At 41.6% G+C, this 22018-nt stretch overlaps 1 protein-coding gene across 3 annotated transcripts in view; it reads left to right on the top strand.

The window, feature by feature from the left end:
• LOC124209473 (homeobox protein cut-like) overlaps positions 1–22018 on the top strand; it is a 161687-nt gene that overhangs the window by 85605 nt on the left and 54064 nt on the right. For 2 of the 3 annotated variants that reach the window (XM_046607464.1, XM_046607465.1), the window contains exons 5-7: positions 13607–13674; positions 21075–21207; positions 21907–21973. In XM_046607464.1, the coding sequence (XP_046463420.1) occupies positions 13607–13674; positions 21075–21207; positions 21907–21973 (268 nt within the window). Of the gene's footprint in view, positions 1–13606; positions 13675–20214; positions 20323–21074; positions 21208–21906; positions 21974–22018 lie in introns of those variants that run through there. The other variant, XM_046607468.1, reaches the window with a different exon arrangement.

Genomic DNA, 22018 nt, shown 5'->3' on the forward strand with positions numbered 1-22018 from the left:
TTTTTCCCCTTTTTTTAAATTTGAAAAGAAAAACTCCCACTGCGGTTTATATAGTATTACATATAAAGACGAACGCGGGCATATATGTCTGCTCCGTGTATTATTTCCCTTCTAGCCATGTTGAAGGGAGCTCTGATGCATATGTAATAAACGGAGAGAGAGAGAAAAGAGCGCTTGATCGCGCCCCGGCTTAATGATCGTTAACCGGCGAAATTTAATTACCGATCGCCTCTGAAGATTATACCGCCGTTGCCGCCGCAAAAGAGACTCCGACGACCGTCCCCGTTTCTTATATTTTTTTCTTTTTCTAGGCGATAAGACTTTTTTTTTCTCTTTTTTATTTTTTGTGTTGAAATTTCATTTTATACGAGGGTCTGAATATTATTATTATTCGTTCGGCCGCGGTTACGATCGGCAACAACAGGTAGATATTGTGTGTGTGTGTGTGTGTGTGTCGGATGAATCAAAAAGAATAAGGGAGAGAAATGTGCTGTGGCTCCTCTATAGGTAGATTTTATTTCTTTCTCGACTTCCAAATGATTTTTCGACCCGCCTGAATGATCGAACATTTTTAAGTGCGCCATAATGGCACCATAAGGTATGTCTGTGTGTGTGTGTGTATGTCTCTAACAGTCGGTGTGTGTGTGTGTGTGTGTGATCAGCGACGCAAATGACGGGGTCAATAAAACCATAAAAGAGACGGAGGGGGGACTTGGGACGAGCTTTGTGTGCGGGAAAGAAGGAAAAAAAAGATGTGACGCCAATACAGATATATAATAAGACAACGGGCAGTTGGCAGACCGATAATAGAGGTCGAAGCTTAAAGCCGATCGCCCGCTATAAAACTTGTAATCAGACGTTATATTGACTTGATAATTCCTTATGTCGGACCCGACTGGCGGACTCCGACATTTTCTTCTTTTCCCCCCCAACATCCAACTAATAAAACAACAAATTCTACCGGCAAAACGAGATATGACCTTATCCAGCAGCCACCGACTCAGTTGCCAGTTTTTCCCTTTTTTTTTTAAATTTTTCTTTCGTGAACTCACGGTATATTTCTGGGGCACTTGTGTCGGTCGAATAAATACGCAACAGGTTTAAGGGAATGAAAACAAAAATTTCGTATCGTAAAAAAATGGAAGGCAAAGGGCAAGGCTTTTGAATGGAACAAAATAAAAAAAGAAAGAAAAAAGATGGGAGGCTAAAACAACCCGAATCGTGAATGAAGTATATCGCCTGAGCACGTCTACGCTCAATCTCATCTGGATGAGATTCTGATGCCCGCGCCGTCTCTCCACACGCCCCACGGCCAACAACTCGTTCGCCGCCGCCACTATATACCAAGTCGAGCTGTGTGTGTGGAGGATGTTATAACCGTAATTATATCCGTCGCGCTCTCTGGCCATTTCAGCGATGCCAATTGAAGATGGAAAGGGAGGAGAGCTATAAGAAGAAGAAGAAGAAGAAGAAGAAGAAGAGTGGCTATATTTATTTATTTAATAAAAGTAGAAGATGAGGGTCAGAGATATTCGGCATTTTTTCCTTTTCTTTTTTGTTGTTGTCTTACCTTCCAACTTCCGTCTGGCTGTCGCCATCGACAGTCAGACCCAACACTGTCATCATCATCAGGTTCTTCGTCTTCGTCGTGGGTCTGTCTTGTATTTTTCTTTTCCCATAGATACGACGCCATCGCTCGATGATGATGGGCAAAGTGTAATGTTCCGTTGACGTGTCGTTCGTGACAAGCCAGTTGCACCAATTATCTCCTCCCTCTCCGCCAAAACTCCCCCCTTCTTTTCTAACGTGTACCTGAGAAAAAAAAAGAAACAAAGGACACACACACACATACATACAACAGGACAAAAAAAAATCAATGCCAGCCATTATAAACTGATTTTTTCAAGAGGTAGAAAAAGAAAAAAAAAAAGTTGTTGTGTGTTTGAGCACTCTAACCCAGAGGAGTTGGGTACGTCTTTACCTTCAAAATTTTTCTTTTTTTTTTCCACAGACTTAGTATATACAGTCGCGGCTGAAAGTTTCTTTACGTGTAGCTAAAAAATACGCCTTTTTACTGTGTATTGGCGGATGGTGTTAGCCTATGGTAGAGGTTGAGCTACCTTATTTGCTCGTTTCTTTATTTTTTACCGCCCTTCTTTACTTAACTCTACCTCTTAACATTGATTACTAATTTACCCGCGATAACGCAAGCTTTACGCAATCCTATTGCCTAATGCTAAAATGAAACTAATCAATGCAGAAATTGTCACAGTTACAAACTGATCAATAATCTGTCATTTTACCGTTTCATTTAAGAGCTATTACTAGTTTATTGGGCATCGATGCAATTGCCTGATTATCGGCCATTGTTACCCATAGTTTAGAAAGCCGCGCCAACAAATCATTGTCGGAGGTGTAAGGGGGTAGGGGGTTAGGAAACTTGAGAAAATCGAGCAAATAAGGTAACTCAACCTCTACCATAGGCTAATACCATCCGCCAATACACAGTAAAAAGGCGGGTTTTGGAGCTACACGTAAAGAAACTTTCAGCCGCGACTGTATAATATATATATCCTTGATTGGCGATACCGTGTGTTGCTATAGAGAGAGGGGGGGGGGGATCCAACCCACTGAAAGTAAAAGTTTGCGACAACGTCAAAATCAAACAAAAAAGGGAAAAAAATTCGTCTTGTTGTCTGAGGAGTTTGAAAACTTTTCTATTCGATCGATACGGCGTTTATATGTGTGTGTGCATGATGTTCAATTGTTCCCCTCTGCTTTTTTGTCCGACTTGCGTATTTTATAGACAACAATTGAACGAAACAAAACCCCCCAAAAACTAAAAGAAAAAGAACAAAAGTTGTTACTCTTCTTCTTCTTCTTCTTGTGATGTGCCTTTCGGGGCTGCTGGCAAAACTTTCAAACCCGGATGAGAAAGGGGTTATATCTATCTCCCCAATTGTATTATTGAGTAGATAAAAAAAGAAGACAAAATAATTTGTTCTGAGCTTCTAATGAGCGAAGCTGGCAATCCTTTTGGGTGTAATTGATTTCATAAGTTCAAAACTTTTTTTTTCTCTCTCTCCCATCCGAGAGTTGCAACAAAAGAGAGAAAAAAAAAATTAATGATAGTTAAATGTAGAAGCTTGAAAAGAAGAAGAAGAAATCAAAGTTTTGAAAAAATTTTCGCCCCCAAGAAGAGTCGCCATTGAAGCCGAGACAGGCGGGACGTTTGATGTGTGGACGGCGGCGCTCCTGGCTATCGTTAACGATGTAACTGAAAATTATACGACAAAACACTGGGAAGGGTGGCGAGGGAAACGGAACTGCCCAAATCGTCCCCAAAGAGAAAAAAAAAATGATAACCCAAACCGATTCTTGTTTCTTTCGATTTCTTTCCGTGGTTTTGAATCAAAGCGATTAATTAACGAACAATTCGGTTACAAATGAGAAAAACACCTTGACAACGGATCGCCGTCTAGTGGCGATAACATTTCAGGGCTCTTATCTCTTTCGTCTGAGTTTGGTTGCATCATCTAATCTTGTCGATGGAGTGGGGAAAAAAAGAAATACCCTCCAAATCATTTATATTAAATGAACCTTGTTGTTTCTTGTCAATCTTTCGTGACTCGGTATATCTGTTTTTGTTTTTTTTGTTCCCCTTCTTTCCCGGCGTTATACACGCCCGAACGAGCGGATGGTAAAAAAATCACGCTGTTTGCGACACCCTTCAAATCTCCCGCTCCTCTCAGCTCCGTATCTCACTCGACTCTGAACACACACGCACACGACGACGGTGCGCGTTTTTCTGCTCGTTTAGGAAAACTCCTGTTGTTATACTTGCTCGGCTCTGCTTTGGCATCTCTCCCACTTGTGATGGGAGAGAGCAGCAGCAGCATCAGCATCAGGAGCGGCCCTTATATATTTTTTATTTATTTATTCCGTTTTGTTTGCTCGCAGCGGAGGGCGAAATTTTCCGTCGCTTAATCTCTGAGCGCGCGTTATCAGCTTAATTACATGCGCGCACCTTGGCGACGTCCCCACCGAACCTTAACAAAAATAAAAATTAGAAAACTAAAACAAAATCGATTGCCCATAGTTTCCAACGGTCGTCCCCTTTTCTCTTTAATCACATCTATCCTTTTGATTACGGGGGCCCTTGATTCATTACAGCGCCGCCGTGTTTTATATCTGAAACATAATTTCCTTCCATTTTTGTTAAGTTTTGAAAAAAATTGAGGGTGGAGGCGGTGGCGGCGGATGGAAAAGAAAGAGATTTGCTCGTAATAAGGTGATTGGCCAGGCTGTTCCAATCATCATATAAAAACACAATAGCCGCCGCCGCTTCTTTCTTCTTCTTCTTCTGACTTCTTCGTCTGACTTCTTGTGGTGTGTGTGTCCTCTTTGCGGTGGAAAACCAGTGGCTGACGCGGCAACGCTGTGCGTGCCAGTCGGTCGCCTGCCGGGGTGTTTGATTTACGGCCAACACTCGCACTTTACAGCGTGTTAAAAAAAAAGAAGTGGAAAAAGGAAGGTAGAAGAAGAAGAAGAAGGGAGAAAAAGAAAAATGTGATTTACAGCCCTCGCAGTTGCCCAGATAAAGAAGAAAGACCATTTTCGTCAGTCTCTACTTGTGCACTGTTGAGACTTTTTTTATTTTATTTTTCATTTTTTCGGGAGGGAAAAAGACACTACACACACACTTACGGGTCGTGAGACAAAATAATTGAACTGGCTACATTACGACCGAAGAAGAAAGAAACTATATAGGAAAACAGAAAAAAAGGGAAGGAGAGAGAGAGAGAGCCGCCGCTTATATTACACTACACACTTTAATGATCGCTCTTGCTCGGATATGTTTGTCCTTGCCAAATAAACCGGCCCGACTGGCATCACGCACATAACCCAACTTTTGGGTGCGTGTTATCTGCTGGGCTGGGTGGAGAATCTACACACCAAAGCAAAACGATCGAACCAGAACCGCGCGGGGAAAGGTTGGTCTATATCGTTTATTCAATTTTCCCTTTTTTTCTATCTCTAGTATCTTATCGACTACTTATAAACTCTCAATCGCCAGTTACTATTGAACACATCATTTCTTTAAAATTAAAAAAATAAAACTTCATTTTGAATATTTTTCAAAAATTCGTAATGGCGCCAAGAAAAGGCTTCCGATAGTTTTTCTTTTCCCCAGCTAAAGAAATCCGACGCAAGTTTTTTTTTTTTTTCGTGTCGGTATTTATAGAGAGAAAGAGAGCCTCGAGTGTCCATTAATTTTTATTGCCTCTAAATCTGAATGATGGCTAGAAAAGAAGCCAAAGAAAAAGATAGGAGGTTTTTTTTTTTGAAGAAGGAGAAAGAAAGAAAAAAGGTAATACATTATATCCATATTGTATGGCCGAGAAAGAAAAAGACTCGTCGCAATGAAGCGAACGCAGCAGGTGAAATGCATCATGTTGTATTGCACTCTGTGTGTGTGTGTGTGTGTATATCGGCCGAAAGAAAGAGAACTTCCTGTCTTTTCAAGTGGAACGCCAGTACACAAGAAATCGTGTCCCGAAAGAGAAAAAAAGCCAACGCCAAGGACCTATAACTCTTTTATTTTTCTTCCACTGAAAAACCGGCATATACTACACACAACTATAGAATTTTAAGGAGATTTATTTATTTCTTTGGAGAGGAAAGAAAAGACCGGACACACCATCCAATCCTGGCCCAAGAGGTCGGTAGAAAAAAGTTCAAAAAAGTTAAATTTGTTCGGTGGTGATGGTGGTGGGGGGGAACGAACGAGTCGACTTGTTCATGCGTTGAAATTTCTTGATAGAGTATGGAACGTTCATCCATCGGGAGTGATGAACGGGTGCTACCGGCCGAGGTTGTTTGCGGTCCTCCACGGACAAGAGACAAACGACTCTGAACCGTTTCTTTACTTCTTCTTTTCACGTATGATTGGGAGAGAGGAACTTTCAACTTTTTTCTTTTGGACTCGGCTGTGAATAATGAACGGCTCGTCATTCTTCTTCTTCTTCTTCTTTTCAAATCATTTTGGGGGAAACCTGCTGCTGTTGATTTCAATGAAATCAAAAAGAAAAATTTGTTGTTGCGCGTTTCGCTCCGGTGGTAAGGACTACTTGTAACATAGGGAAAACTCTGTTGAATCAAATGTTGGCTGCCTTATTTTTATTTGTGAGTCTGTCGAGCACGCCAACATCTCTCGAGATTGTCTACAACTTCCGGTGAACTTTTTAAAAAAGAGAAATCCTCCCTCAAACACAAGTGCGCCCCTTTCTCTCTCTCTCTCTCTCTCCCCCCTAGTCTTATGTTTTTGTATTATTTCGGTTCCTCCTCGATTGTTTTCTTGTTTTGTGTTAAATAAAAAAAACGCTATGATGGAGGAGCTCCTGGATGGATAACTTTTTTTTTTTCGAAGTTGCGCTCAACCGGAGTCATGCGATATATAATACAAAAGTGAACATAACATCCCGATCAAACATTCCCAGGTATTTTTTCTTTTTTTTATCTCCCTGTATCGACCACCACCGCCACCACCACCACCACCTGATGATTTTAAGAAGAATGTACAAATAGAATAGCGGGGGGTTGGTGTTGGAACCGAAAAAAACAAATCATAAATATGTATTATTGTGTGTGCCAAGTCAACAACAGCAGCCGCACGGTAGTAGCACTGTAGTGGCAGCTACTTTTGTGAAGGGCATCATGCGATACCCCCCTTCCATTTTTTCCGAGAGGAAAATGTAAACAAAACACGATCGGTAATTGTATATTATTTCTTCTTTTTTTTTCTATATGCTCACGGTTCTATATACTCCCTCGCCGTGAGGTTTCGACCGACCATATCGGCTTACGTTAGTTATGCAAGGCTGATTTTGATGTGTAGAATATTATTATTTTTTGTTTTGGGTTGTTGTTTTTTTTTTGAAATATTTATGTGGATAAGAAGAAGAAGTCATTGCCTTCCTTCTTCGAACAATACAATACGCTTTGATAAAGGGAAAAATGGGAAAGTCAACACCCGCGACAGGTACGATGATGAAAAAGCGCGAAAAATCGGTTTTTTGAAATGGATCCGCTATGTGTCTGTAGCCCGAAAACAAAAACAAAACAAAACACAATATCTTTCGTCATATCTATTCAGTGAGAAGACGAAATCACACACCAATCTCTTTTTCTCTCTCTCCCCCCTCCCCGTTATTCCAGCTGACCGGAAAAAAACAAAAAAACACACAAAATAAATTCAGGAAAACTGGTTGAAAATTCTATGACCGTGTCCGGTCATTTTGCTTCTTCTTTTTTTTTCGCCCATTGTTTGTATTCATCCTTTTTTTTGTTTTGGGTTATCATTTGATAAACAAAATGGCAAAAAAAAGGTGTTTAGACGACGATGACGACGGTTCTTTTTTCTTGTTTTATTTTATTTTATTTTATTTTTTTGCGGGAAAATACAAACAAGTTTTTTTTTGTGCTGATCATGTGCGGCACGTTTTCTTTGAAAAAAAAGGGGGGTTCATCGCCTGTTTGATTGCAATTGAATCTTCGTCGGTGAGCGGTGGCGGCGGCAGCTACCCTATAAGATTATTTAGTTATTTTTCTTCCAACAGTGGCGAAGATTTAGACGGCAGGGGAGGCGTGTTCGGTAGCGGCCATTTGGGGCGGACTTATGGGACAGATAACACGCCCCCAACGGTGGGTTTCTTGTTCCTTTTTAGCTCCGGATGGAATATGGAGAAAAAAAGAAGCCCAAAGATATTTATAGTCGTTTTCAGCCTCATGTTGTACCTGTTAAATGGACCCATGGCGTAATCTATTTCTCCTCCCCACGCACAAACGCGGGTTGAGTTATCTACCTGACCCATTTTTTTTAACCTTAACTGGACAATATCGAACCGAAAAAGAGGAAGAACTCTTTTCCCGAAATTTATCGAATTGATTTTATTTTTTCAGTCCGCTGGATCGCTTGTTACACTCACACTGTACTACTATCTATTTTTATTATTATTCTCCGGCTGTTATGCCACTTGTATGTGTGTTTTTTTTCTTTTCTTATGTGTCTTGTTTTATGTGCGACCGCTCGTCTTTTATTTCAAAAAAATTCGTTTGGATGGGAAATTTTTGTGGGCTGGCGATTCCCTTTTCCCTTTTGCTCCACTATCCATGCAGGGCAATATTCTTCGCTCAAAAAAGTTGTTCATCATCTTGTTTTTTTCCCCTACCATCAAGAGCAGCAGCAGCAGCAGCAGCAGCTCCTTCCCGGACTTTCCTAACCAGTTTTTAACGGCCATCTGGCTAATTAGCTTTTTGGAGAGCTCCAGCTGATGTGTAGTTTATTTCTTCTAGCCCTTTTTTTTTTATTATTATGATTAAGAACTCTTTTGCCATGGACGTGCAACAACACTCTCTTCTTTTCTTTTTCTTTTTTTTTTGTTCCGTTCGTCGACACTCTCTCCCTGACAGCTCGGTCGCCGCTGGCCATTGAATCGATTCCTCGAGCCGATAAAAATGCATAACACGCCAGCACTTTCTCCCGCAATTTTTTTAATTTGATTTTTCTCTTATTATTATTTATCTGATTGACAGCACTCGGGTTGAGTCTTCACGGTCATTGGATATTTTTAGGGGGTTTTTGTCGGTCGCCCGTTTTAATTGTGATAAATAAATGATGCGGAACAAACCCCCCACTCAAAAAAAAGGTGTACCGGCCCTACACCCAAATGATTCTTTATACGCGGGGACGTTTTGAGATCATCATATCTCGAAAGTGAGTATGGGAGGGTGGTTTATATATAAGCTCCTGCCGTGTTGGGTTGCCTCGGTAGTAATTTAAAAAAAGAATGAAATTAAAAAAAAGAAGAAGAAAAGAATCGGTTTTGAAAGGGCTTCATTAACTCGATATGCTCGGCGTTGCTCTGGGAGTGGGGGGTTTTTGTCTGTATATACTTGCGCCGCCAGTAACTATAGACGAAACAATGCAAGGAGGAATAAAGCAGCATAGACTTGCACACACTCACCCCAGCGCAGGACACAACACGTCCAGGAAAAAAAAAGAGGGGGGCCATCATTTTTCTCTATTCTGCATGATAATAGCTCATGGTATAATATACCTATGCATACGTCTCTAAGGGTTAAAAGGGGTGGGGGATTGGGGGGGAGATGGTTGCGTGATTGTCATGCAAGTGTTGGTGTCGTAGAATCGCTCGAGTGTGAAAGGCGACTGCGAAATGAACGCGTCGCTCTCCGATCTTTTTTTTTTCTTTCTGTTTGAGGTTATGTGTGCATGTGTAATCATATCGGGTGTGCCAAACTCTATTGTGGTTCGTTTGTGATATATAGCGATTCGGTTTCACACACACACAAGTCTTCTTCCAACAATAAAAGGGAGAAAAGAGAGTCTCTCTCTTTTGTTGTTATTAGCCAACCGCCGCCACGTCGATTATCATATCTTGGTATATACTCTAACCGAAATCCGTTAATCCAAATCATTAATTCCTATCGCCATCAAAAAAGAACAATAGAAAAATTAAATGAAAAGAAAACAAAAAATCGTTGAATTGTAACCAAAACTGGTCTACTGTAGAAGTTACGTCATTTTTTTTTTTCAAACCAAAAGACACCGCCGTGTCGATCACGAGACAAAGAAGAAAAAGGTACACACTTAAAAAACCAAAAAAAAATAAAATAATAACTTTTACTTAAAAATGATCAACCGTGACTTGGCTGGCTAATTGCTGTTCATCCCTTCACTCGCCCCATGTGGTGGCTTCTATGAACAACTGTGAAATAAGGAAGTGACCTTTTCTCTCGTTGTGATGGATTTTTTTAAGTCTGTTCTAAGAAAAAGATAAAAGTAGGGAGCCACCGAAGAACAAATCGGGACGGGAGAGAAAAAAAATTGATCAGAAACCTGTTGAACGAGTCGCTTATAAACTACTACTCCTACCGTGTCCAGCCACCATTTTTGTTGTCATTTCTGCCACGGCGCGATGGCTCCTTGTTTGCGGATGTGTGTGCTCATCAATAAATTGCGTCGTGCGTGAGGACCACCTCTGTTCTGTTGCTCCTTGTTGGGAACAAGAAGAAGAAGAACAAGAAGGAGAAAATTCATGATTGCCTTTTGGTAGATAGATGCCAGAAGACCTCCTTCACGCTGTACACCGCCGTTGTCTGCTGACTTCATTAACGTCTTCAATTATCTTTCCATCCCTCCCAACTCTTTTTTTCTTTCTTCTTCTTCTTCTCCCCTTTTCCCACCAGCCATTGGGAGTGGGGAGGGGGGTTTTTATAGTACCGAAAAATATAGAGCTCCGACTTGTGTGTGTGTCGGGGGCTTATTACGCAGAGTGAACAGTATATATCTCTTTTAAATACATATCTATCTCTCCCTGTGGTGGTGGTGGTAGTCGTATTTTTTTTTATAATATCTCGGACGGACGGATGGACGGAACAAAAGGGGGGAGGAGGGACTGTTAAAGAAAAGAACTGAAAACCCATCAAAAAGAAAAAGAAACAGACGAAAAAAAATTCGACGGCGGGAGCATTTTTACGATGTACGCATCAAGCATAAGAGAGAGAGACTATTTGGAACTAATATTTAAGAAGAAGAAAAAAGAAGGATGAACTTGTGTGCTTCTGCTTCTTCCTATATATATATATGTAGAGCTGAGCTGCTACACTATATAATGCGGTAATCATCACCTGAGGCGGCGGCAACGGGCGCATTCACAAACGTGCGCGGCTGCGTTCAGAAAATCATAAAAACAACTGGCCGACTTATTTGGGTGCACTGTTTCGTCTTCTTTACTTACGGTTAGAAATAAAAAAATATGGACGCCACCTGTGTGATTGCGTCGATGTCGCCGTTGCTATAGTTACCCGACGCTCTATCGGCCTCATTTCAATTTTTTTCCAACCGCGGGAAAAGTCAAATGAAAAAATAAAATGCAATCAATTGACCGCCGCTCCGATTCTTTTTTTTTTCTCATCTTCGAGAGTCAATTAAAGTGAACATGAAGAAAAAAGATAAGACGGAGCCCAACAACCAACTGAAAGAGAAAAAAAAAAGAATGATGGATGGAAATCTTGGGCGCTGTACAACACGTGAAATAAAGAAAAAAAAAGAGAACCTTGTGTTGTTGTTGTTGGATTGTAATTGAATTTCAGTAAGTTGAGAAAGAGCCAGATAGCCTCAAGGGCGATCTTATTTATCTCATCCCCCCTTTTTTTCTATCTCTTTCATATCCTTTCGATTCAAGGCAATCACCATCTGTAATAATAATCATGTGGCCAGAAGGCAACCCCGAAAAAAAAAACCAAATCGAAATTAGTAATTCCCATCGCGCCAGATTGATCCCCCCCCCACTAAATCGAATCTATACTCATCTTGTCAATTTCCCATCAAGTCTATTTTTGTTGAGGGGGTTTGAATTGGGTTGTTTGAATTTTCTCAAATGGCACTTTAAATAGCTTGTGAAAGGATCAAGGATCGGTGGCCGTCTGTGTGTGTAGGAGACGAGCGACGCCCTTTTTGCTACTGCTGCAGATGGGCGAGTTGTTGCTGATGCGATTATACTCGATCACGCCCCGATAGCGTCAACTTGGAAGAAAAGGCGACGTCTGCGATGGCCATTTTGGAACGTGGGCAAAGTAGTCGGTAGTAGAAGCAACTGTGGAGAAACCGGCCGTTATTCTCTCTCTCACTTGCTTTTGATTTGCTTGAACAAGTGCAGCAGCAGCAGCAGCAGCAGATCAAAGTGTCGGGTGGTTCGCTCGCTGATCGGCCCAGATTCCGTCAACCGTTTTCCGCCATGGATTTTCTCTCTCTTTGGGAGAAGGAGAGAGATATATATACTTTACTTTACTTTAGATTCGTTTCCGTTCACTTCCTCCTCCTCTTGCCCGGGCGCCAGCTCCACCAAGAAAACTTAATGAACACGCTCGGCTGATCTCTGATTGGATGCGAGTACTAGTAGCTCTCTACTGTCGCACATCTGAGAAACCTTTTTAAGATAAAAAGGCCAGCACACTCGTACACATATATATTGTCTCTTGTGCTCTTTTGAATTGCGCGCTTTAATTTGATCCGTCTGTGAGCAGCGTCTATAAAAGCGGATCGACACAATTCTATACTACCCCCTCGCCAACGTCCAATCAGTTTGCTCCTCCCCAAATGTGAATCGTCATTGACAGGGAAAACTCGTTGAAATCATAGACACACACACGACAAAACAGAACTAATAAGAGGTCCAGGCAGGCAGGCCATCACCCACTCAGGGTTCTGGTTCTAGGGAAAAGAAAAAGTCTAATGTCATGATAACCGTTTTCTCCGCTTGGCAGTTTTGTGTCGTCGCCACTCACGTTCAAATGGCTGGGATGACACGGTAACAATGACACGGAAAACATGTGTGTGTCTAGTGCGTACTGCTGCTATAGCAGAGAGTCACCTTTTTTTGTATTTATTTATTTATTTATTATTCCCAGCTTCGTCGTCTGTGGCCTCTTATTTCTGTTCACTTCTTGATAAACAACTCGACTGAAAACCGTTCGTTTTTCTTTTCCCCCCTCCTCTCCAATATTATTGTTTGCTCGGCAGCGTTCCTCGCGTCGAGAAAATAATAATACGAGCGCCAGTTTTTATTTTATTTTTGAAAAAGGAAAGAAAAAAGATAAAAACTACTTGAAATATGACATCTCATTTCAGTTGATTGTCGCCCCGGTGGAGTCTGAACACATCACGTGATGTCTCTCTCTCTCGACTCTCCAATTGACACAATGGGGCGGATTCGAGAAGAAGAAGAAGAAGAAAAAGTCCTTTTTTCTTGTTCCAACTTGGGTTGTCTTTTGTGTCCTAACCGTTTCCTCCATCAATAAATACAACAACAGACTAAGTCTGTCTAGCGTTTTACCGGGCGAGTGGGGGATATTATGCAGATGGAGCCTCTTTATTGGCGTGTTATCTCCCTTTTCCATTATTACGTGATCCAGTTAGTGAGTTAGACATGGAGGAAACGGCTGTCTTTTTATTCCTGACGAGAAGATCTAATGCGACGATGACAAATAATAATAAAAAGAAAAAATGGAAAAAGAAAAACTGGATCTGGGGGAAAGAACGCTAATGCGCTCCCGGAGATTCGATTAGATCCACGCCCACTCGAAAAACTTCCACCTTCTCTCCCTCCTGCGAATAGACGCGGGAGTGACGTTTATCCTTCCTTAAAACTCGGCTGTGAGAAACTGCGAAGTCAATGATTCAATCGAGTCTTTTCATTTCTCGTTCGTATTTGAAACGAAGGCGGTGTGTGTTGGGATAAATGATGCAAGACTCACGACCCCCCCAAGCAACATTGCTGAGATGTTTACATCACCGACATGTTGCCAGGTGCTCTCCGTCCAAGTTGGAGAAATGAGAAATTCAAATGTTGATGAGGGTTTTTTTTTTGTTCAAATGTGGGATCGAGTTTATCAGATCGATACAGTTTTCTCGTCAAGTGATGATCCAATTAAGTTTTTATTTTGTTTTTATTTTGTCTTTCTCCTGAACTCGTTTTTCTTAAATATTAATTTTGGTTTTTCTTATTGTTTATCTGTTTGATAGAAGTGACAATCAAGCAGCTGAAGGAGAAGGTTCGTCAAGCTGAAGAATCCCTGGAAGTCATCGTCCAGGTAAGACTAAAATAAAATACCTCGGCAATTCTCGGTAGATTTTTAAAAAACAACCCACGTTGATGTGGTAATGTCTAATTCGCATTTGATTGTCTAGCACAACGTCTAGCTGGTCTGCCTTTTGTATTACCCGACTACTGCTTGTTATCTCTGCTTGATTGGTTTGATATGTCCATTCCTTTGCGCTCCCGCAGCAGCCGGAAGGTGCAAACAAACCAATCAAACCTGTTTCCCCACAGTCTCAGCGTCTATTTCTTTCTTTCTTTTGATGCATTGGTCTCTCTCTCGCTCTCTTACCTGGTGGAAACAACCTTGCCGCTCGCATTCCCTAGACACTCTTTTCTTTCGTGTCTGTGTGTTGGTTTCTTTCACCTTTTGGGGGAAGAAAAACAAGAAGACAAAGATGTCAAAGGCAGTTTAGTTTTTGCCGCCGATCAACTAAAGCGAGTCTCCCCGCATAGTTTCAATCACATCTTTTTTTTTTACACGGGAACTATCTGACGTTTTTCAAATGGCGTAGATATTTTTATCGGTCGTGACATCACTCTACACGTACTCCATAACAAAATATTCGGTTGGTTCGAAGGAAAAAAACTGGTCGTGAAAAACCCCCCAAAAGGAATTACAAAAAATTAGACAGGAATCTGTTGTTGTTGTTTTTGTAAGTAAACATTTGGTAGTAGTAGTAGTCGTCGTCGTAGATTGCTGAGTTGTCTGGCGTTTTGTTAGTTTCCATAGTGTACAACAGTATACAGCACTTGAAAGAGAGCGTTAACGATGGGAGGAGACATTAACGAAGCGGTCGATGACGGAAAGACGACAGCCGGGGCCTGAAGAAGAATTTTCTCTTTTGTCAGCACAACTCGCCCGGCTCGATGACCGGTTTTTTCTTTTGGCTTTTTTCTTCTTCCTTTCCATTCGCCAGACACACACAGACACACGGGTGTCGGGGCGGCTGTCGTGTTCACCGACAATATGCAGCACTCAGCCGTCAAACAACAAACAACAACACCATGCCCACCAAACTGATGTACAATCTTATTAGGAATAGTTATGTATATGTACGGCGAAAGTGCGGTGAAAATTCCCAAAAGTATATCGAGATGGGAAAAAGAAAGAAAAAAAGAGTCAAAAAAGTTAACGCGCCGGATCCGCCCCATATATAATCCTTCTTGTTTTCATTTTGCGGTTTACACACACACACACACACCGGGTACGTTATGTAAGATGGCTTTATACACACACAGAGAGCGCAACGTGCCGTCGTTTTGTGGCGGAACTTGTGTGTGTTTCTCATTTTATTATTATTTTTTTTTTGTTTTTTCAAATTTCCCGCACAAGGTCTATCGAACTTTCTATTTGACGAGTTGTCCTGTGGCCATCGTCCATCACGGACAAATATAAAAACGGGAGGCAGAAAAATGCCGTTAAAGAAAAAAGCTGAGAGGGGGGAAAAAGAATAGACGTAAAGAAAAAAGAAATGAAAGAAAAGAAAGAAGAAGAATGATTCAAACATTGAATTGGCCTTTGAACTCGACTCTCGGATGGTTCAATGAAGACTTCCTGTCGTGCTCACGAAATTGTCTCTCTCCACCGAATTTAGATTTTTGTTTTTTCTTCTTTCCCCAGACAAACAATATGTTTACATATACAGACATCAAAACCCAGCCAGTGTGTACGTGTGTACACACAGGTACAGGTAGTAGTGGTATCTGCCCCCTTTCACAATGTAGGTACCTTTGAGTCAGAGTTTTGATTAGACTCTAGATATAGCCCAAGAGGTCAGGTGAACATTTCTTATTGTTACACTGGTATTACTCTTTTTCACAACCAGCTAGACGGGGGCATATAATGTTGACGCATGGCGACGTGTGTATGTAAAATTGTTCGATGAAAAAGGCCCATCTAGAGTATAGCAGCAGCACGTTATATACCTACCAGTGCTAGTTTCTACATGTAATAATATGGAGATGATGGATGGCGTTCGCATTAAGCTAACGATCTAAATGAACTGTTGGAGGCACCAAAAGTTTTTTATTTTTATTTTTTCGGATTTTCTCAGTTGTTGATGAGCTATTCCCCACCTCCAAAAGGAGAAAACCGTCTGCGATATATAGTAGACCAAGTCGTCGGTCGTGTGGTGCTGGAAACAATCATAACAATCACCGTGGGGCCACCATCACCACCACTGGAAGACCATTTTTGTTTTTACCTTGTCGTCGATTTTTCAGCGCGTCTATATCTAAGTTTAACTAGTCTTAACAAACAAAAGCCAAAAGCTGGAAAACTTTGTAGTTTGGCTCATGTGTACGTATACTGGGCTCCCAGAAAGAAAAAAAAAGTGATGGATGAGCTCTAGATTGTGCTGCCCAGCCAAAGAAGCAGCAGCACAGCAACGGGCATATATCGTGCAGGAGGAAGAACGTGGGAAATTTGAAAATAAAAGAATTACAAAAAAAAGGAATATACATGTATAAGATGTGCTGGTCTTAAGGTAAAGAGCGCACGCTACGTGGCACGTCATCTACCTCTCACCATGTGTGTGTTGATGGGTTTCCCTCTCTCTATCTCCACCGGCAGCAGTTCTCTATATATAATAATAAATACAGGTGGAAGCGATGATTGTTTGTATCCGCAAACGAGCATCGGAAATGCTCTCCGTTTTGTTTCATCCCCTCAAAAAAATAATACGGAATAAAACATCTGGCGTTCTTCCATCTCCTTCTTGATGGCGTCGACTTGTGTGTCTGTGTTGGCCGTATAATAAAAAAGTGTGTGTGTTATATGTATAACGATCAATGGCGTACACATGCATCAATAAGGAGAGAGGGGGGGAAAGAGCCTGAGGGGGTTAAAGCCAAAGCGGATATTGTGCGGATCATTACCTTTCTTCTCCTCCTTCCTTCCAAATTCTCCGCCCCTGTGTGTGTGTGTGTGGTGGTATACACATATTGCGTGAGTCGTCGTGTTTCTCTCATTCAGCTTTTCTTTTTCTTATTTTTTTCGCCGTTGGTTTCGTTCCACACAACCGGTCAACGCTTGTGCTGTGATGGACCGTTCACGTCTACACACGTCGTCGACGTAATAAGCGGGTGCTATGTAAACTCTTCTTATGTGCGGTCTAGATGTAATGCAGTCAGTCAAAAATGGTTTTTCTCCTTTTTTCTTTTTTTTTCTTATGCCAATTAATAGATTGGCTCGAAGAAGAAGAAAAAAAAAACAAATTTTTTCTCTCACGAAAAAAATGTTGGGTCGTAAAAATAATTTTGGAAATGTAATTTTTCGGGAGTGATGAGACAAGAAAAGGTGATGAAGGCTCTGCGGTTGTCGACTTTTATTTTCAAGCCTGGAAACACATTCGACAGATGGGAATTTCCCTTCGCCGGTTGAGGAAAAATAAATTTTTGTTTTCATATATTTTTTTAAAAAAGAAAAAAAGAAAAAGGGAGACAACAATCGATCGATAATTGGTCATTCGACCCCCCGTCGGCTATTATCGACCCCGTGAAACTCCATTTTTCGTTTGGCGTGCACCTTTTGTGTGGATGTGTCGATCCATCAACCTTTTGACGGTGTGTGCTGCACCCACACACACACACACTATAGCGAACTGCACACTCCTGTACTCTGCTCTACATATGGGGTCGGACTGTGTGCAATAGGTAAAATAAAAAAATAAAAAAAGGATCAGGAAAAAAAAGATCGACGGTGTTGTGTAATAATATCTGGACCCGCTAAGAATTGGGTCGAACCCCCCTCCACCTGAAAACGCACGCACTTTGTATAGGAGACCACAATCCATCAGTCGATCTGAGGCTACTATAGACACATTCGTTATTATTCCACCATCTCCTCCTACTTTTTTTGATATTTTCTTATATTCTCGCTCTCCCAATTTATTTAGGGTCTAAGACATTGTATGGCCGATGTAAATCGAAAAAGGTTATATAGACTGTGCACTCCGCTTCTGGACTGGATATCGATACTTTGGGATTGCCCCCGATAGGAATATAAATATCCAAAAGAGAGATCTCGAAAGGATTTCTTTTTCTTCCATCTGCTGGGTGGTGGTGGTGCATGATGGGATGCAATTGCTGGAACCGGAAGAAGGAAAGAAAGGGGGGAAATGGATGCGTATAGTTTATCGGATGGCAATTTCATCGATGGTCCGCCATCAGGGCGCCCCACACCAACGATCGCATTCTGTCACGCAACCGATGATTCAGACAAAAACGGTTTCCCCCTTTTTTTTCTCTTTTAAATAATTTATGGATGTGAATATCGGAGAGACAAATAAATTGAAAAAACAAAAAAATTATTATTATATTTTCCCCCCTTCGGTCAGTTCTCTCGTGTTCCAGTCGAGCTGATTCTCATCAGAGCGCCGGACGAATCGAATCAACGTGATGATATGAAAAGCCCCTGGGCCAACCCAATTTTTTGTCGTATAGACTCCACCCCTTTTTTTGTTATGTCATATCTCTGTGACGGAACGTCGGCCGGAAGTTTCGCACCTCTGACCACCAACCGCCCTCACACCACCACCCCCCACAAAAAAACCTAAACCTTGGCCGTTTTGGAAAATGTTTCTGAGCCTTGTCTATTAGTTTTCGTATGGCGACGACGATTCATTTTTCTCCATCCTTTTTGGAAATTTGACCGTTGTATAATAGTTTTGCGCGTGTCCCGCTAGATTTCCTTAATTAGTCTCATCACACGCCGGGTCTCTCTCTCTTCTTTCTATTTTCTATTACTCTGGGGCTGTGCTGTGTAACAAAGACACACACATGCACGTGCACATTCATCGACTCGTGATGTGACGCCATCGCCGCTAAGGTTTCTCCCATTTTCGTCGTTGGAATCTTTATCGTTATATATCACCCACCCGTCGTCGTCGTCCAGTAGCTAGCTAGCAGCTAGCAGCAGCGGACTTTTGAAAACTAATTAATTCCCGCGCGCCGAGCTATAATATCCCCCCCACCATCACCGCCACCTTTTATAACGTTGCCCTGTGCCAGCGTGTGTCAAGCTCCGGACTTACCTTTTCAACTGTAAAGGCAATTACCACCCATTGAAAATTTCTAACCCCCCTTTTCCTCCTCCCTTATAGATATATATATGCCTATACGTAATATAGAGTGTGTATCTTTTCATCCCCTCCCTTTTAACACGCAGCTCCTCTTGTGTGTGTGATGGCATATGTGACTGTGTGAGAGAGAGAGCCGCCCGTTTTTGGCATCGGTCATATCGATTCCGGGTGAAAGCGAAAGCTTTTTTCTCTCCACCCATCCACCACCCTGAAACGTTAGCGCATATATATGTTTGATGCGTGCGTGTTACACATATCCACCCCTCCTACCCACCCCTTCATATATATATACCCATCCCATCATCGTTACTGATATATAGTACATATACAATATGGGTGTGTTCTAGACTGCTACGCAGCGGCAGAAATCGTACACACACACACATATACGTATATATATATAGATTTACTATATAAGGCTGGCTAATAAATAGTATAAAGGGCTCTCGGAGCCTTTGCTTTTTATATCAATCGGATCCATGACGCATTGACGCTGCTCCTGATATGAATAAGAAAATCATCCAGGAGCCAAACAGAGAAAAAAAAAAAGGGCAGCCATTCTTTTTTTGTTTGATGGAAATCTTCTTTTACCCTTAATAAATAGACGAGTATCTGCTGCTCAACAAGGAACACACTAACTCGTTTGTATGTCTCTCGGGATCCAACTATTGAGAGTAGACTATATATTTTGTTTTTTGTTTAACTATTACGTATGGAGGGGTATTACTACTAGGTTATTCCGGTACTACTACTGTGTTTTTCGACTTATTTTCTATGTCACGTGTGCTGTCCGACGATATATAGCCCCCCTGTATCAATATTTAAGCTCTTTCGATCGAATAAGGTCGGGGTATTTTTTTTTCCAGCGCGACTTTGAATGGTTACGTAACAAGCGATGGATGGTCTATTTTGTGTGTATCGGATCACCAACGGGAAAAATGGAGGAGAAGAAAAAAAAAAGCCACAGAAAGAAAACGAGGCATTAGGCAACTCTGGAATTATTGTGGGAACTAAATGGCTCGTGAAATGTACCGGTATCCGGCGGCGGCAACAGCAGCACACACTGTGTTTGCCGGCCACCGCTAACCACTTCTGTTTCGATCTACCCCTTTTTTTTTCTTTTTCTTTTTCTAATATTAAAAAAATAAATACAAAAAACTTGGAAATTATAATCGACGATCGGTTGATACGCGTCATCCGGTCTGGCCACAAAATTGAACGCATTCCGTCACGAAAACGAACAAAAAATAAACGAATTCGATTTTATTTTAATGACGGGCGATTTGTTCCACATTGCTAGTGTATAAGTTATTGGGTGTAAATCAATTATTTGGAGAAAAAAAGGGAAAAATTCACTTTCGATATTATAAATTGGTTCGAGGTGAAGTGTCAAGTGAGGCGCCACTTGTATCCGGCCGTGTGACAATGGGTCTGAAAAAAGCCGTCTGCTCTCGATTTCTTTTTAGTTTTATTTTTTCGAAACCACGTTTTTCTCACAGTTATGCTCGTGTTGTGTTTTTTCCTCTTCTTCTTCTTAATGCCGGGCTTCTTTCGAATGGGTAAGGAATGAGGAAATTCGGCATTCTTCTTGGTTTATTGCTTACAAGAAACATGGGCAGAGATAAGGATCTTTGGGCTGGTTGGCAGCAGCCGGTCGGTTTGACTATCACTGGGCTTCATAGTGGACCTTGTGTGTATGTTTTTTTGATGGACTCGCTCGTTCGTAAGCCGCCATAAAATTTGAAATAAAAATAAAAAAAGATCACAGAAAAATGTGTATCTATGAAAATTCGGTGGACGAACGATGGGCTAACGTAATTGGCAGCTGTGAAATCCACAATGGGAGCAGCAGCAAGAGGCATCAAACTCGTTTTTTTCTTCTTCCCTTTGGCCGGCCGCTGCCGCCACCACTTTCTTGCAGTGGATATTATGCATATAATATCTGTTGGGCTTATAATGTTATATATGCAGCAGCAAAAGTTGTTGGTGGGGGCCACACATCGGTCTCTCTATTTGTGTGTCCACATGTGTTGCCCAGTTCAACGAGCACTAAACACACAATCTTCTCATGCCATTCTCTCCCTGAGCTAATTAAGTAGATTGCTATTTCTTTTCGAAGAAAGAATTATTCAAACCGTTTGGTGCTGTGGAGATTTCTGGGGCTGTGCTGTGCTGGCACTGTGTGTGTGGACGTAACAGATGCCAGACAGTTAACTTTGAGTCTCATTGTTGTTTGTCATGTTGTTATCATGTGGGCATTGATTGTAGTGGCCTTTCATTTGTTTCCTCCTTTTCTTTTTTACGATTTCAGACACGACTGGAGGAGCACGAGGACGTCCTAAGGAGCCAATTCGAAGAGAGGGAGCGTGAGTTGGTCGAGTTGAACCAACTGACGGCCCGCCGTTTGGCCCAAGCCGAATCGAAATTCGCCGCCCAGCAAGCCAGTAAGTTGATACCCGGTAGATCTTTACACACACACACACACGCACGCAGTCTGCCCATGATTATGTGTGTGTGTGTTGTTGGCCGTTATATAAATTGTCTCTCTCTCTTTTTCCACATACTGATTCTAACCTCGTACATTATCATCTTTCGAGTTGGCAGAGGTCATCGCCCCAAATTTTTTCTTCTTTCGATTTTGGTTTTTTATTTCTTCCTATTTTCGTTTTCTTGTCCGTCATGGAGAAACGACGCACTTTGCCATTGCATTGGACGATGTTTCTCTTTCATTCCGTTTGAAACAGATCGATGATGAATCGAATCTTCTGTTTGTGATTCTCTTCCATCAAACTGACCTTTCTGATCCTCTTGGCTTCTGCTGCCACACATCGAACTTGATGTAAATACATCAGAGGCCGAAGGACACACACACAGAAAAACAGTGACGCTCATGTAAAGAACCGGAGGAAAAATCAAAAACGCTGATGGACTATTTTTTATTTCCCCCCCATTTTTGTTTTCTCGTTTGGTTTTGGTCGGGATGAGATAAACACCGAATGATGTGTATGATGGCGGATCACGAAGAGAGAGCTACAGTGTGTGTAAATAAGAGAAAGGCCGTCGTCGTCGTCGCCGTCGTTCGAAATGCTTGTTGTATGTCTACCATGTGCAATATACCAATGAATCTTTGATGTCTTTTACAGCTGTCACTGAACTGCAGTCGGAACTGTTCGACGCCAAAGCTGGAGCCGAAGTCATTTCCCATGCCAAGTAAGTCGAGCACGTAGTCCCGTACTGTACAACTATAATAACCCC

The sequence above is a fragment of the Daphnia pulex genome, chromosome 12 (genome assembly GCF_021134715.1).
Source record: "Daphnia pulex isolate KAP4 chromosome 12, ASM2113471v1".
Lineage (NCBI taxonomy): Eukaryota > Metazoa > Arthropoda > Branchiopoda > Diplostraca > Daphniidae > Daphnia > Daphnia pulex.